Here is a 15,917-nt window from a genome sequence, read left to right as displayed (position 1 = left end):
GATACATTATTTAATGGCATCTTTCGAATATAATCTTCTTGATAAGTTGTCATCTGATTATTTGTCTCTTGCATTGTTTTTGACGTTGTTTGTTGTTGTTAGCTTGGGTTTGGCTCGGACTGTATTCTACCTGAAACTGGTTGTGTGACGCACGTGCTGCCTCTTTCTGCTGACTGAGATGTGAAACAATAAACGTTGCTCTTAACAACCGACTGCGTATTCATAAGATACCTTTGCTTGTTACTTGACGTTGCAAAGTATCTTATGTCATTCCAAGTGACGCCACACCGTGCTGCACATTTAATTTTGAGGTGTTCTGCATATTTGCGGCTTTTGGCGTCAGCGTCACGTCAAAAACACTTTGATTGTCAGTCAGCTTTGCAGGTAAGTCAGTCAGTCAATCAGTCAGCTAGTTCGTCTGTCTGTATGTCCGTCTGTCGATGTAACAACGAGGGAGTCTTACCAAATGTGTTCAAGCTTTCAACCTTGTTGCTGACAGTCGTAAATATTTAAGATTTTCTCTCTCTCTCTTTTTCTCTCTCTCTCTCTCTCTCTCTCTCTCTCTCTTCGCTCTCTTGACGGTGTAACTGTAGCTTCATATTTTTTGCAGCTTTTTGATTTGCCTTAAAATATTTCGCCATGCGCTTTGCATAACAATCAGCAGGGATCCTCATATAAAATAAAAGCTAGAATGGGAGAACGAAAAAGACATAAAAATAGGGAGACAGACAATACAGTTGTGGCATGCCAGGTGATTACTTTGTTGCTTACCAAATTGCACTGCGGGGCACAAAAGATTTAATATGCAATTTTTTTTTTTTTTTTTTAAGTTGTTTCGAAATAATATCATTACTTTAAGCTTAGATTAATATTGAAACATATTTTAATTAATCACTATTATCGACAAGAACTTAATTAACATAGAATTAAAAACGTGCTTAACTAAATTTTGAATTTACTCCGTTATTAATCTTTTATAAGTAATTTATCCTGATTTAATGGAGATACATTATAGATTTTAATCTGACAGATTAAAAAAGTATCTTAGCATTAAATGCCTCTATCAAAGGTTTTCATAGGAAAATTAAATTCCTAAAATACTCAATTTATTTGCTCGATTCGCTGAACAAAGCTCAACATCTAAGCCACGTGCAACATGCGGCATGTTAAGTTTCAATTGAAATGTTGCATAAAACATTGCATCTCTTAACTGAAGGATGCAATTTGCATGATACGTACAGAGTCAACACATTTGCCGCTTACCGTTTTCAATTAAAATATACACACTTGCCACAAGACTCCCAAATTAGCACAGCCTCTCATTTTAGTTGTGGTTGTTGCTTCAGCTAAGCGGTTCTTATAGTTATTGCTGTTGTTGTTGCTGCTGGTGTTGTTCTGTTGCTTGTTGTTTGTTGTTCAGATTAAGCGAGTGCGGCAGACTTAATAAATGAAAATGCAATGCACATGTGAAGCCGCCATTTTGAAGTGCCGCATCTGCATATATATATATATATATATATATATGTTTGTATGCGAGTGTGTGAACTTGCACAGGATCAACTTTTCACATATTTGTATCTGTTTGTGCTGTTAAGTAGTTGCTGCTGCTGCCTCAGCTGCATAAATATTTATTGCATATTTTGCAAATGAGTTGCCAAAAGTGTTGAAAAACAGTGTACGCTGAACACAGTGTAATTTGCGAATGGTTTTACATTCATTTGAAACACTTAACGGCCATAATTGCAGGCCGTTTTGCATTTAATAGCTGCATTCATTGAATATAAAAAATATTTAGTAGTACGATATATTTTTCTTAATTGCATGTCAAATTTTAATAGTCACTATAACCAGCTGGTATCTTAAATAAGCTTGCTGAGCTCAAAATAAGCGAAACGATTCTTTCAAATTCTTGATGGCTTTTTTACACTAAGCCTTTCTTCAATTCTCCCACAGCATTGCCACCTCGTCGAAAAGCTAAGTAGATTTTAACTTCATAGTTCAATTACGCATACTATTATAACCTTAACATGAGAAAACTTATTAGCTAAATTTCACTTTAGCTTGTACATGAGAAAATACGGCAATATTATTTGCTGATGACATTTTAAGTTCAATTTTAAATGGGTTTTTAATAGAGTTTAAAGTCACAACGTCACTGGCATTTTGGTAAGCTATCAAAATGCAGTAAAAAGTCATCATAACCCATACACAGGCAGCCACTCAAACACATATACAGTTACACTCATTTTCAGTACTCATTTCTTATCTCTGGAGGCGCCACCAAATTCAGTTCCCTGACTTGCGAAAGTTTATAGCCTACCCCAAGGGCCCGTTATACGCAACCAAACTTATTGCGGTGCAAAAATTTTATGTTTTAATTCAATTAGGTAGCATGCCACGCCCATTTTTCTTCTGTTCATTTTTTTAACCGTGCCCCCATGACGCGACGCATTTAATGCGCACATTTTCGACATTTTTACAAACGGCTTTTTTATACATTTTGTCAGACTTTCACCAACAACATATTTGCATAATTTTGCAATAATTGACAAGCGGAAAATGTTGATGCGGAAACGGAAATTAAAACGGAATTTCAACTAATTTTCCAGAAGAAGGAAAAAAGAATAAAATACTTCATTAATTAAAAAGTAAATTAAATATGGAAAATAATGTAAAAAAAATATATGAAATTATTCAAATTGTAATAAATATTATGTTGTGGAATTTACAATAAATTTTAGTTGGTTTATTATTAAGTAAAAATATTACCATGCAATTTAATTAAAATGTATAGTAATATTAATTTTAAAAAATACATATTGGTAAAAATATTAAATTTTTCATCAGGCATACGAGCAGATCGTCTGTAAATTCTAATTGAACTACACAATATACATAAAGCATTATTAAAAGAATTTAATACATCAAGTATTCTCCGCGTATAATATATGGAAAAATGCCTTAAATGTGAATCAATTTTAGCCGAACTAAAGCCTCATTTATGTGGCATTTATTAGTAAAGCGAAAACTCACATTCAATATCAGAATCAGAATCGGAGCGAAAGCTATTAGCTGCTTGTTCACATCTTTCTACACATGTATTGTATTTTACACAGCTTTGCTGAAGCGCCTGTGGCAGTGCTTTGATTAATGTTGCAAGCTGTTGCTGTTACTGCCACTCCCCTTCCAAAAACCAACTGCAATTGGCCTGCGAGTGTGTGTGCATGTGTGTGTTATACTGATGTGTTCAACAACTGCTTGAGATTCGCATATAAGTTAACATATTTATCTCAATCTTTCGCTTACTTCCTCCGTAGCCTAGATAACATAACAAAGCATTTGATTGCAGCACGAATTAGGAACTATTTTCCAGTAATCCATAGAACTGTAAAAGTACTTACATCTATATGTGTGTAACACATATTTATGCAAATCTCAAGCACTTGAGGCGTATTTTACATCTACCTACAAGTTTTTGTTTCTTTCCTTGAAACTATGAATGCAATTGTCCTAGTTAATGCATTGACTTAAGTTATGCTTTCAAATATGCCTTTTACGAGTAAGTTACCTATTAATTTTTCCGAATAATAAAATAAGTTACTCTTTATCTCCATAAGATGTATGCAGAGAAGATATCTTCTCAAGGATTCTTTTATCTTATTTTCTTGGGGCGATAGCTAGTCAATTACTTCTTGTAATTATACTTATTCCATTGCCCATCGATAGTGTATACAGTATTCAATTAGCATTACTGCAAATCTCACCTTCTTCTGTTAAATGCTTGCAATTTCCATAGCATACTTATGTGCATATCATTGTGCATATGCCTTACATTTGCTGCTTAGCTTATAAATATTTGCATAGGGCTTAATTTGTTTATGTATGGCAAACAAATTGTTGAAATAATTAAAATTCCATTTTCCACAATCAACGCAAAATCTTCAAGGAATTTTAAGGCCGATGAAAATGAAATTCAAATTTAATTGTCATGCAAATTGAATTGATGCGGAATCCTTGGCGTAAGCTCACTTATAAAGATAGCCCAAGTGCAACTGCAATGAGAAATAAGATAAAAGATCACAGAGATATAAAAATTGTGCACATGACAAACTTTTTGCCTTGGAGACGACACATTTTCGGGGCACAAAAGTTGATGTCTCAAGTGTGAAGTGAAAAATGAGGATGAAGGAGAGAAGACAACACATAAGTGCAGTTTCCGCCTTTGCCTGTGCCATATAAATCTTAAGACAGTTAACGACATCATATGCCAAGTCTGCGGACTGAACTTATGTTTGGGTTCATACCCCCAAAAATTATATGCCGCGTGAAGCCTGTGAACTTTATGTGCATTTCATTCTCTGCATAATTGTAGGAAGGATGAGGAATGAAAAGAGCAGGGAATAAGATGCAACTACGAGGACGAACTGTGCGCCACCAGTTGAGGAAACCAATTTGTGGTAATTGTCGTGAAATTGCAATTTCTGCAACTGTAATGGGTGCTGGCGAACGGGAAAGAGATAGAAGGAGATATGGTCGAGTGAGAAAGGAAGAGCGTGACTTGGTTAAAATGATGTCGCTCGGCTAAGAAACTGTGACTATTGTGGGACATTGGGCTGTGGGCTGTGGGTAGCCTGATATGATAAAATGGACATAAAAGTAAATGAATGTTGAGTCATTGGCGCTTTAATGATGCACATGAGAATATCTAGTGCCATTGTGCGTGAAATATCTGTACACTTCTTTGTATTTTATGAACTTAATTTTAAGTGCTGTCCGGGGTTATAAACTATTCCAATGACCAAACACCTTTTCCCTATTTCTTAGCGAAGAGCACAATTTACGACATGTCAGATACATATGTATATATGTGAATATAGTTAGATACAAGTACTACCAGATTGTTGCAGATACTCGAACATTACTTGGCTTCACGGCAAAATCACGTGCGCATAAAACTTTCCAATCAGCGACGTTCTGCCAGCTACAAAAGTGGTGCTTAACAAGCTCTCAGCATCAGTTGAAGTGGCAACCGAAGCAGTAGAAGCATCGTTGCACCTCTCTCTGAGTCAGTTGCAATAAGTTTTTTGTCATACTTTCGTTATCATCGCATTCTTTTCATTTTTTATTCTCTCTTTTGGCCAGCGCAAAGTTGCAACTTGAAATGGCAAATCCATACAATAAATATATAAAATGTTACTTTCTGTGTCACACCTGAACTAACCTCAAATAAATTTTAACACATGTGTCAGGCAGGTGCTAGAGCAAACAAAAGAATTGAACGCACAACTCTCCATACTCCCATACATCCATAAATATCTATATATGTATACACATGTATGTATACATATTTACCAAAGGAGTGCGGAGAAACTTTGAGCTCGATAAGACCAGCGGGCAGGCTGAAGCTCTGCTCTAACTGTTCCTGCAACTGAAGTTGAGTACTCTCTTTCTTGCTCGCCAAACCACTGCAAGAGAGACAAAATGCAACAATTTCCAATCACTTCCGTTGCAGCGACACAATTTTTTATATTTATTCTTAACGGCAGCAACCATAGTAGTTGTAGTACAGAACAAAGAAAACTATTTTCCTTAAAGGTAAAAACTTGCATGCCCTTTAAAAACAAAATGGGCATTAACAATCATTTAATCTTTTATACGTTAATTTTTGAGGTTTTTCTTATTAATCTCTGACTTATCAATTTGCAATATTAATGAAATCAAAGCATGTATTTTATAATCAAATTTAATTAATTATTATAATTCACAAAAAACAAAGAGTATAATCAAATTGTTAAAGCACAATCGACTAATTTAAATTTAATGAAAAATGCAAATTTATTAATTAATTCATGTTTAACCAAAATCATAAAATTTAATTATATTTTATTCAAAGTTTATGACACCGACGAAATATATGTTTACCTATTTACCAAAAACTGGGCAATTTAGTTAATTGCAATTATTATCTATTAATAAATTTTTTATAAACAAACATAAATTGTCAAAATTTTTTGTGAACTGAAAAATCGTGCTCACTTTCTTTAAGACGATTACTAGAAAATGCTGCTAGAGATAATGCAAATAATTCAATTGAATGGAAAAAGAATAAATTAAATTAAAAAAAAGTAAAAAATTTAAAGACGAATGTTTACAAAATTTGAAATAATATTTTTTAAAATCTTAATCCAATAAAAAGCCTAAAAAAAAATTAAAATAAACTCCAAATCTTATATCATAGAATCCTAAAATGTTTTTCAATAACAAACAGCTATACAAAGTTGATTGACGTTCGTTTAGAGTACCAAAAAGTGGCTTGAATGCACGCTTAGTTTGTTTTTTGAAGGAATTGGGAAATGGCAGCCCTTATACCCATTTTCGCATCGACACCACGATGAGTATACGTACATATGTATGTGTATGTGTGTATTTTGTCTTTTTGCAACGGAAACTTTGGGAGCTTCTCTAAAGTGTTGCAAAATGAAAAGTTTTCATGCGCTTTGTTGTTGCAATGATTCGATTTGTTGCGATTGCGTTTTTAGTCTTTTGCATGTGCGCTCAAAGTTTTTTCCCCCAACAACAAGAACAACAACAGAAAAAGAAAGAAGAACAACGAGTGGAACACTTGCTATCTGGCAATGGGAAAAAAGGGTTAAGGAAGCTGCGTATGCGTTTTGTTTCGGGCCAAGATAAAGCATGCAATTGCCATGCAAAAACTTTTCTCACAAATACTCTACTGGGGCTTTTGGCCAGCACATGTGAGATTCTTTAACTTGGATTTATTGTTGCAGTTTTAAGTTATTTCTTTCAGTTGCAATCTGCGATTTACAGTTGCCACTTGCCAGTTGCCAGTACCAGCTGCTTGTCAATTGGCCAGAAAATGACTTTCAAACTATTAGCAAACTTGACTTCTGATTAATTATGGCTGATAAATTACACATATATCACTCATACGCCCCATGTAAATTCAGTTACTCTAAAAGCTATAAAAATGGCTGTTTCTATTACGAAAACACACACAACACCCACACATATTGCGTGCTCAATAGAGAGTCAACAGACTGTGCATAAAATTATACAGTAAATATTTAACACATGTCGTTGAGAGCAGTTAAAGCACCATGCGTTGAGAGCTGTTATGATGTTTTCAAATCCTACTAATTATTTAATGAGCTTAAAGTAAATTGCTTAAGTTCTTAGCTTTTCACTAAGCTTTAAATAAAAGCTTTCAACAGCTTAAACGCAATGTGAAGTTTAAAGTCGAAAAATTATAGTTAAATATTAATTACTCAACGAAATAAAAACAATTCAGATTAAAGCAAATTTTTGTACATGTGCATTTAACAAGTTATATACTTTATATCAAAAAATATAGCTTAAATGTTCTATTAGAAAGTTTAAATTTTGATTTCGTTACTAGCCAATAACAGCATTTAAATAACATAATTAAATCTTTTGAACTTAAACAAAAAATTGGCTGCTTAAAAGAAATAATACAACATAAATAATAATTAATTATTTTTATTTTACTCATTGACTAAAATACCAAAATATTAGTTTCTAGCTAGAAACTCAATCGAAATATTATATAAATTTTTAGCATTGTTTCCCAGTTTACTACAACCACATACACACACTTCCATACACAAATTCAAACCAAGAAACTGTTGTTTGTTTCTCCAGTTTTTAATGTGACTTTTATGTTGCTCATTTTGCTCGTTCTGAGGTCGTCAGCTCGTCATTCAGTCAACCAACCAACAATTTTACAATCATGAATGCCGGCAAAAGTCAAGTACCACACCACCTCCACAAGCACACAAACACACACACACAAATACAGACTTTATTATGAGTATAGTTGTAACTGTAGTGTCAGCTCATTAAGTTGTACTGGCAAAAATAAAAACGAAAATGAAAGAAATACAATAAAAATTGTCGCCATGTTGTTCCCTTGTAAATGTTTCGAACATTTTCCCACAGTTGCCTTACACATTTCATAATTATTGTTCTTGTTGCCCTTTTTATTTATACTATATAATTTGTAAATCATTTTTCAACAATTTTATAAACATAAAAACTTGTTTTTTTGTTTCATTTGCAGAGCGAAAACTTTTCGTTGGAATGTTAAATAAAAAATACACGGAAGCCGATGTGAGGCAGCTTTTCACGGGCCACGGCACCATCGAGGAGTGCACCGTGCTGAGGGATCAGGTTGGCCAAAGCAAGGGCTGTGCCTTCGTAACATTCGCAACCAAACAGAATGCCATTGGAGCGATCAAGGTGAGTGTAAAGCACGAATTCAACTGATAATTCTCGATCCTGGCAACTTTATGTGCTGTTTAAAGCCTTAACGGTGCCATTGTTACGCTCGATGGCTGTGTATGTGTGTGTGTTTGAGTATCTGTGTTGGTTGCGTCGCAAAACTGTCGCAATGATTAATTGCTGTGGTGGCAAGAGTCGCGCATATAAAACACGACACTCGCCCATAGACAGTGCAGAATGCTTCATTTCAAGATACCCTGTAAATGTGATGGACTGCATAAATTTTGGTGTAGTTTGTTTTAGCACCATTATCATTATTATTACCATAAGTATTAAAAGCATTGGCACATTAATTTTGCATTACATTATTATTATTAGAATTTAAATTAAATACAAATTGTCATTATCATTAACATTTATTTTAGCTTTAGCATCAACATCAGGCTTGGCATTATCATTAGCTTTGTCATCGGCATTAGCAATACTACTATTATTATAAATATTTTTATTAGACTTTGCATAAACATTAGGATTGGTATTAACATTAGCTTAAGTAGGCGAAGTTGCATTAGAATTAGCAACAGCTGAAGTATTTACACCACTATTAAAAATTTTTAATATTTTTGCAAATTAATATAATTGGTGGTAATATAATGACATTTTTGTTTATATTTGAAATTCATAAACATTCTTCCCCTTTGCACTTATTAAACATGGTCCATTTCAAGTATAAATAGCAGGGTATAAACCGCATGCAGCTGTACATCAACAACAACAACAACAACAACAGGAACAGGAAGTAGAAATGCAAGCAAGACGCCGCCGCTGGCAGCGGAAGAAGTCAACGGCAATGCTTTTCAGAAGCAGAGACCAGCCCAGATTCCATAGCAAAACCCATTTCCAAACCTGCTACGGTCACACATATGCACACACATACACACACTAGCTCGCACACACGCACATAACAACACTAATGCAAGTTTTGTGCCGGAAACAGGCAAAATTACAAACTTCCGACAGGCAAACACAAACACATGTAAAGCACACACCAAAAGCAAGTGTGGAGAGAGGCGTAGACAGAAGGGAATGGATTGGGAAAGGGGGAGCGGGGAATGGGCGACTCCAACATGTTGTCTCTGTGTCTGTACATTTCACATAATTTGTCGCCTTTTGCAAGATGAATGTGTTGTGGGCGAGTTGCATTACATACAAATACATGCATACAAGCACATACATATAAATAAATGCATAGAGTGTGGTAAAGTGTACATGAGAATGTGTGTGTGATGTGCAATTTTAATGCATTTGAAGTCAAATTACTGAATGCCAAGCACGCACCAAGTAAACGCAATGAGTTGACTCTCCTTGGCCAAATGATTTGGCAAGTTACTAAGCTTTGTTTGATGGCAACCTAGTGAGGATGGAGAGGGGATGCGGAGGGGAAGGGAAAGGGGAAGGGAGGTTTACTGCCAGCGAAGCTGCAAGTCATTGCAGTCCATAGACGCCTGAAAGTATGCAATGTTTGAGCTAAAAGAACGAAATGCATTTAATATTAATGTGCCATGTTTATAACCCCAGCAATTTATTTTACCAGCAAACTCCCACAACGCATCTAGAATAGAACTGTTTGTTTAACAGACTACTGTTGTTGTTGTTGTTGCTTTTCTTGTTTTTTTCTGTTCAAGATAGCTTTTTCTTTTATGCTGAATGTTAAATGTGAAGAGCAAAGGATGATCCAATTTTTCAGCACATGCAGATTTCTTTAACGCTTCTCTCTAATTTGTCAAGTTATTCTTTAAAGTTGAGGATTGGGATTTGGGTTTACTTTTTTCTTAGTTGATTGCCTGATCATTTAGCTGAGTTTTCTGCTGAACTAACAGTCGAGAGCTTTTATTCCTCATAAAGATGCGATAATTCAAAGCAAAAAGAGTAAAGTTTCAAATTTTCTTGAAATGAAATCGTTTTAATTCCACCAATTAAAATTGATATGATATATTGATATTAGTTTACTAAATTTCAAGCTTTCGTGTTCTTTCTCGTGTCCTAATACCTAGTTGCGACTCACTTTTTTTAAATTGAACCTTCCATGTTTTTATGACTTTCTCACTTTACATGAATTTTAATCATAATTAATAATATAAACATTTTCGAGAAGTGTTTTGTCATATAAGATCAAGTACTATAAAATCATTTATGATTCAAATTTTGAATGTTTTTTGTAGACATAAAAATACATATAAGCTCACTATTAATTTGATTAAAATTATAAAATGTATTAGTTCCCATAGTTTTGAATCCTTCCTTAAGTTATACGTCCTCTATTTTAATAATTCTTAACGAGTTACCGCTACTAGTTTTCTTTATGGTGTCATTTTAAATACTCGTACAGCAGCAACTTTGGTGACCTGTTTAAAAACTCGGAAATTTGCCTAATTACTTTGTTGCCAGCAGCAGGAAGAGCAACAGCAACAGCAACAGCAACAACAACAACAACAACTACCACAGACAGTAGCAGCAACCACAACAACAGCAGCCGGTCATAAAAGTCGAGCCACAGCCGCAAGAATTATAGTCAATGTAATTAAAGAGCACTTCTGTTCTGGCTGCCACGACGAACCACACCACTCCCAGTTCTCCCTTGTGCGTTCTCTTCATCTCCCTTTTACTCCATCCATTCGCTGTTTACTCTCTCGGCCCAGTTGCAGCAAACTGTCGGCCACAATTCAGCGGAAGTTACCAGGACTCGTCGCCTGCTCTCAATGATAAAGTCTACATAAACCGGGAAATGACTAAAGTGGCTTGGGCCCATTCCGGTAATACTCGGAATATGGCTCGGAAACTGCATCTAATGCCCAGCTAAATGTCTGGGCGCGTTTTTGGCCTGGTTTATGTTTTAGCTTTCGCCGCGCTAACCAACGCCATTTGTTTGTTTTGTTTTTGGGCTTAGCAAAAAGGTGTAAATTAAGTCGCTTAGGCAAAAGCGCGAGAGTCGCTTCAATGAGTCGACTTGTGGCTCTTTCACTAGGAGAAACTCGAGGAGCAACTGCTGAAACTGCCACCGGAAGCTTTAGACAACTATTGGTATTGTTGTTGGTGCTATTGTTGTTGGTATTGCCTGAGGTTTCAGCTTAAGTGTGCGTCATTATTTTGATGTTGTAAGCCGCCGCCGCAATGGCCATAAAACTTATCAAAACAGCTAAAGTTGCCCTCGTAATGCTCCTTTTTTATGCTGCTCTTAACTTGCCACACCAGCCAAAACTAATAGCTCACTTTAATCAGTGCATCCATGCAGTTTGATTGAATTGATAATGGGGCAATTGGACCACAACAGTTCAATAAAATTTTATTAAAATAAGTCTTAAATTGAGACTTTACTCATCTTGAAGGTGACTTTTAAAATTGATGGATTTCAATTGGATTGAAAGAATTTTTAGTTATACATAAAATATCTTGTTGGTACTCTTTGATTTAATTTTGACCTTTTATTAAAATTATATTTAATTTATGCTTATTATGTATGTTGAAATGCTGAATAAAATTTAAATTAAAACTAAATTGTTTATCGTTATGTAGAGTAGTAGATTGAGATGAAAGTAGATGAAGAGGATCATTGAAGACCGGATTTGAAGTTGAAGATGTAAATTAGAAAGTTGTTTTACCTTAATTTATAAACATTATAATGTAAAAAAAAATATTGGCTAGAAAATTTTTTTCTGATTTTCAGTACACAAATTATAAACTCTATTTTTTATTTTTATTACAAAGTGAAGAAATAATAATTAAATTTTAGTCTTATATATAAGAGTCATTGTTTGATAGTTCTGATAGTTTTTAAAGAAAGTTATAAATGATTCACAAATAGAGGTAAGAATTTGTGGAAAAAAAGTATATACTACTTCTAAGTTCTAAACGCATCTCCAACTCATAAGTAACTTAATTTATTTTTAAAACTTGAATATGCAATATACAGTTAAATCTTAACTGTCATTCATTCTTGTAGGCCCTACACCAGAGTCAAACGATGGAGGGTTGTTCGGCCCCGTTGGTCGTTAAATTTGCAGACACACAAAAGGAGAAGGATCAAAAGAAGATGCAGCAATTGCATGCCATATGTGGCATTAATGCACTTACACAGACGCCCAGTGGCGCTGCAGCTGCCGCTGCCACGCCCACAGCCAATACGGCAACGGCATTAATTGCCACGGCGCCAACAGCAACACGACAGAATCCCTCAATGGCCGCTGCCTTGGCCGGAGTGCCGCCAGTGCAGAGCGGAGGAGGAGGAGCACAGACTGCCACACTGGTGACAGTTCCAACGTCGGCGGCATTGGGTGCAACATTGGCGCCAACACTTCTCGGCAGCAATCCGCATCATCCACAGACACCGGGGGCAGCTGCCGCAGCTGCAGCAGCGGCGTATCTCAGTGCGGATCCGACGGGCGGATTGGGTCCAACGTCGGCGGCACATTTACAGCTCTATCAGCATATGCAGGCCTATGGACTGCATCCGGCTCACTATCTGCAAGGTAAGTGGAACATCAAAAAAAAAAAATACCAACTTAAGTGATAGGCAAAGTACTCCTACCTCCGAAACGAACCTACAGATCAGTTAGTCATTTTCCCCAACAACCACAAAAAAAAAGATACTTATATCAATTTATAAACAAAAGTCCACAGTGTTTCTTTCCCTTCTTTGTGTATCTGTATGTATTTTTTTCTCTTCCGCTATTTTCCTCTCTTGCTCTCTCTATTTTATTTTCTTTCTTTGTTTCTCTCGTTCTTGAAAAAGAAAAACGTAATTATTTCCTCGTCTAATTTTCATGTTAATTGCGCGCACTTTGTGTTTCAAACTTGACTTGTGTCCTTTTTTTGTTCTTTTCTTGATTGCAACCCAATAAATTTAATTGCGTGTTTAGTTTTATCTTTTCGTTGTTCACATTATACTCGTATTTATCTATCAAGTTATCTGTTTTGTGCAATTTGTTGTTCGATCGGAATGACAATTATTTAAAGATTAGTTTTCATTTATGTGTGTTGTTTTACGATATTTCTGTGTGGATCCGAAATTGGCTAAATGAGAAAATAAAAATTTAGATAAAGAATTTGCCACCAATAAAAAAGCACTTTGAATGAGCTGCGTAGGATATGCAAAGAATTGACTAGAATAATAGAATTGTAAGCGTTTAAGTTCATGATAGCTGTATCAAAATCAGAAAAACAAATTTTGAACTTTTCTAAGGAGCTAATAAATCTATTAGTTTTTGTCGAGAGCATAGCAAAACATTTTTTAATATACATAAATAAATAGGCAGATAAATAAAATTTAATAAAGTTATGCTTGTGAAAGATAATAAAAAAAAATCGAAAATTTTATTGGTAAAAAACCTAGTCAAATGGAATGCAAAACAATCAATCCACAAAATGTTTTGGAATATGAAAAAATAGATTGCTTTTCGTTTAAATAGAAGCACGTCATCCCTACAAATATTTTATATCAAATGCAATAAAAATAAAACAAAATATATATAAGCTTTAAATCTCCTGCATTAAAATCATGCTAAATGTATTAGAAAAAATTATTCTTTCTGAGAGAAAAACAAAGCTTACATTCGGACTTAGCTATATTCATGCTATAAATAATATTACCACTAGGTGCCTTAGTTTGGTTTTCTTTCTGTTACTCCACAAGATAAATGACTTTAAATATGTTACAAAACTAAGCACCTGTATACAGCAGTCATTTGTTGAGCATTTAAAAAAGTAAACAAGAATTAATGTACAAGTTTTTTCCTCTACCTAAACTTGTCTTTGCTTCATTTATAACAAGCGACGACCTCGGGTGACACAAAGTCAGCTAGTGACAAGGGGAGAAAAAAGGGAGACTAACAAAGACATGAATAAGAGGAACAGGAACAGTAACAGTGCCTGCTGTCGGTATCTTCCCTTCAGTCATTTGCAAAGCGACAACTGTCAAATAATTAATTTCAATTAAAGCAACCGAAATTTGCATAAATGTAGAACAGAAAACAGGAGAAAATTGAATAAAACAATGTAGCAAAAAAAGGGGAACGAAGAGTGAATTTATTTTAGTCTGAAAAGCATGATGAATAAAACAAAAATTGTAATAGGATTAAAAGGTGGACAGGCCCAGGCGATGGCCAAGGCAACACGACAAATGCAAAAACCAAAAGCATTGCACAGATTTTGGACCAACACAAACATACAGACATACTCACAGATACAGATACTGTTACAGCTACAGTTACAGTTACAGTTACAGTTACAGTTACAGTTACAGCTAGAGCGACAGTCACAGTTACAGATGGCAGTATACACTCACACAATGACACGTACGTGGCGTCAATGTGAACGTGTTGCATATGCAACGGCGCTTCATTAGAATGACCAACATGACACGCCCAACTCCTCCTGCTCAACCCCATCCTCTGGGACAGTCGAATCTCACTCAGCCCCTCAGTGTCTGGGCCAGTCTCGACGACGTGAACATTTTGCGCATAACAAATCAAGCACAAGAGCTTGAAGAGCAGAAAAAATCACAGACATCCAAATGTTGAGCGACGCGTGATGTAATCGTAAAAAAAATAGTTGCAAGAAGGAATTCGTTTCGTCTATAGTGACATTTTAATGCTCTTCATGAGTTATGTAAAATAGATATCTGAATATTTTAGAGATTCACATGTGATACAAAAGTTTTTGTCTTGAAAAACGGACTGTGAATTTAATTTTCTAGCTACATAATTTTTATGAACTTTATTGGATTTAAAATTTACCTAAACTTTTCAAATCAACAATAAAAAATATCAATTTTACTTAAACCTTAAAACTTGAAACCAAAAAGATAATATTCATTTTAAACTATAGTTAAGAATCTTCAAAAATGTTTAGCCTAACTTTAGGCTTTGAAGATTTTGAGAATTGTGATGAGCATCAGTTATATAATATTATTTTTTATATAAGATCTTCTTTAAATGTACACATATCTGCATTTAATTGAATTTTAGAGTAACATAACAAACTTTCTGCTGGAATGAAGATGCTCTCTCGTCAAGGGCATAGATTGATGGAGGGCGTGGAAGGGAAAACTAGGAAGAGTAAACGACGGTAAGCGGTGACAGAAAGGGCAGATGGTCAGATGGGCAGTTAGAGGCAACTTAGAGCGACGTATGCCACTTGAATAACAAATGACGTTTTTAAATGTCAGCAACGGAGTCCGAATGAGTTTCTGAGAATCGTAGTCAAACTTGGACTCCCCCCTTATGGACTTGGACCCCTGATGATGGTCAGCAAATGTATGGGACGTGCCATTTATGGTGAGCGCACTAAAAACCGTTAAGTGTGCGACCTGTAAACGCTGCTGATTTAACCAATTTGCGTTAAATGTTGAGAGTGGAGAATTTTGCAGCTTTAGCAAACATGTTGCAAGTTGGGCATAGCACTCGCTAATTATTAAATAGCTTAAATTGTTTGACAGGCCTGCAACCTGCAGTATGCGAAACATTTCGACAAAATGTCTTTGTGTGTGCTTGTTGCATGCAACTTCCACACACATGTGTGCCACAGGTCTGGCATTTTTTGGCCTGCAATTTTTATAAGCCATGCCAAAGCCCTGAGGTCGTACTGCATCAAAGAGGCAGGTC

At 35.2% G+C, this 15,917-nt stretch overlaps 1 protein-coding gene across 6 annotated transcripts in view; it reads left to right on the top strand.

The window, feature by feature from the left end:
• The window catches only part of LOC117782060 (CUGBP Elav-like family member 2), a 59,880-nt gene that overhangs the window by 37,524 nt on the left and 6,439 nt on the right, over positions 1 to 15,917 (top strand). For all 6 annotated transcript variants that reach the window (XM_034618983.1, XM_034618984.1, XM_034618982.1 and 3 more), the window contains 2 exons: positions 8,099 to 8,277; positions 12,260 to 12,785. In XM_034618983.1, the coding sequence (XP_034474874.1) occupies positions 8,099 to 8,277; positions 12,260 to 12,785 (705 nt within the window). The remainder of the gene's footprint in view (positions 1 to 8,098; positions 8,278 to 12,259; positions 12,786 to 15,917) is intronic.

This window comes from Drosophila innubila, assembly GCF_004354385.1.
Source record: "Drosophila innubila isolate TH190305 chromosome 2L unlocalized genomic scaffold, UK_Dinn_1.0 4_B_2L, whole genome shotgun sequence".
Lineage (NCBI taxonomy): Eukaryota > Metazoa > Arthropoda > Insecta > Diptera > Drosophilidae > Drosophila > Drosophila innubila.
The sequence above is the reverse complement of the archived record's forward strand: the minus strand, read 5'-3'. Positions and strand labels throughout refer to the sequence as shown.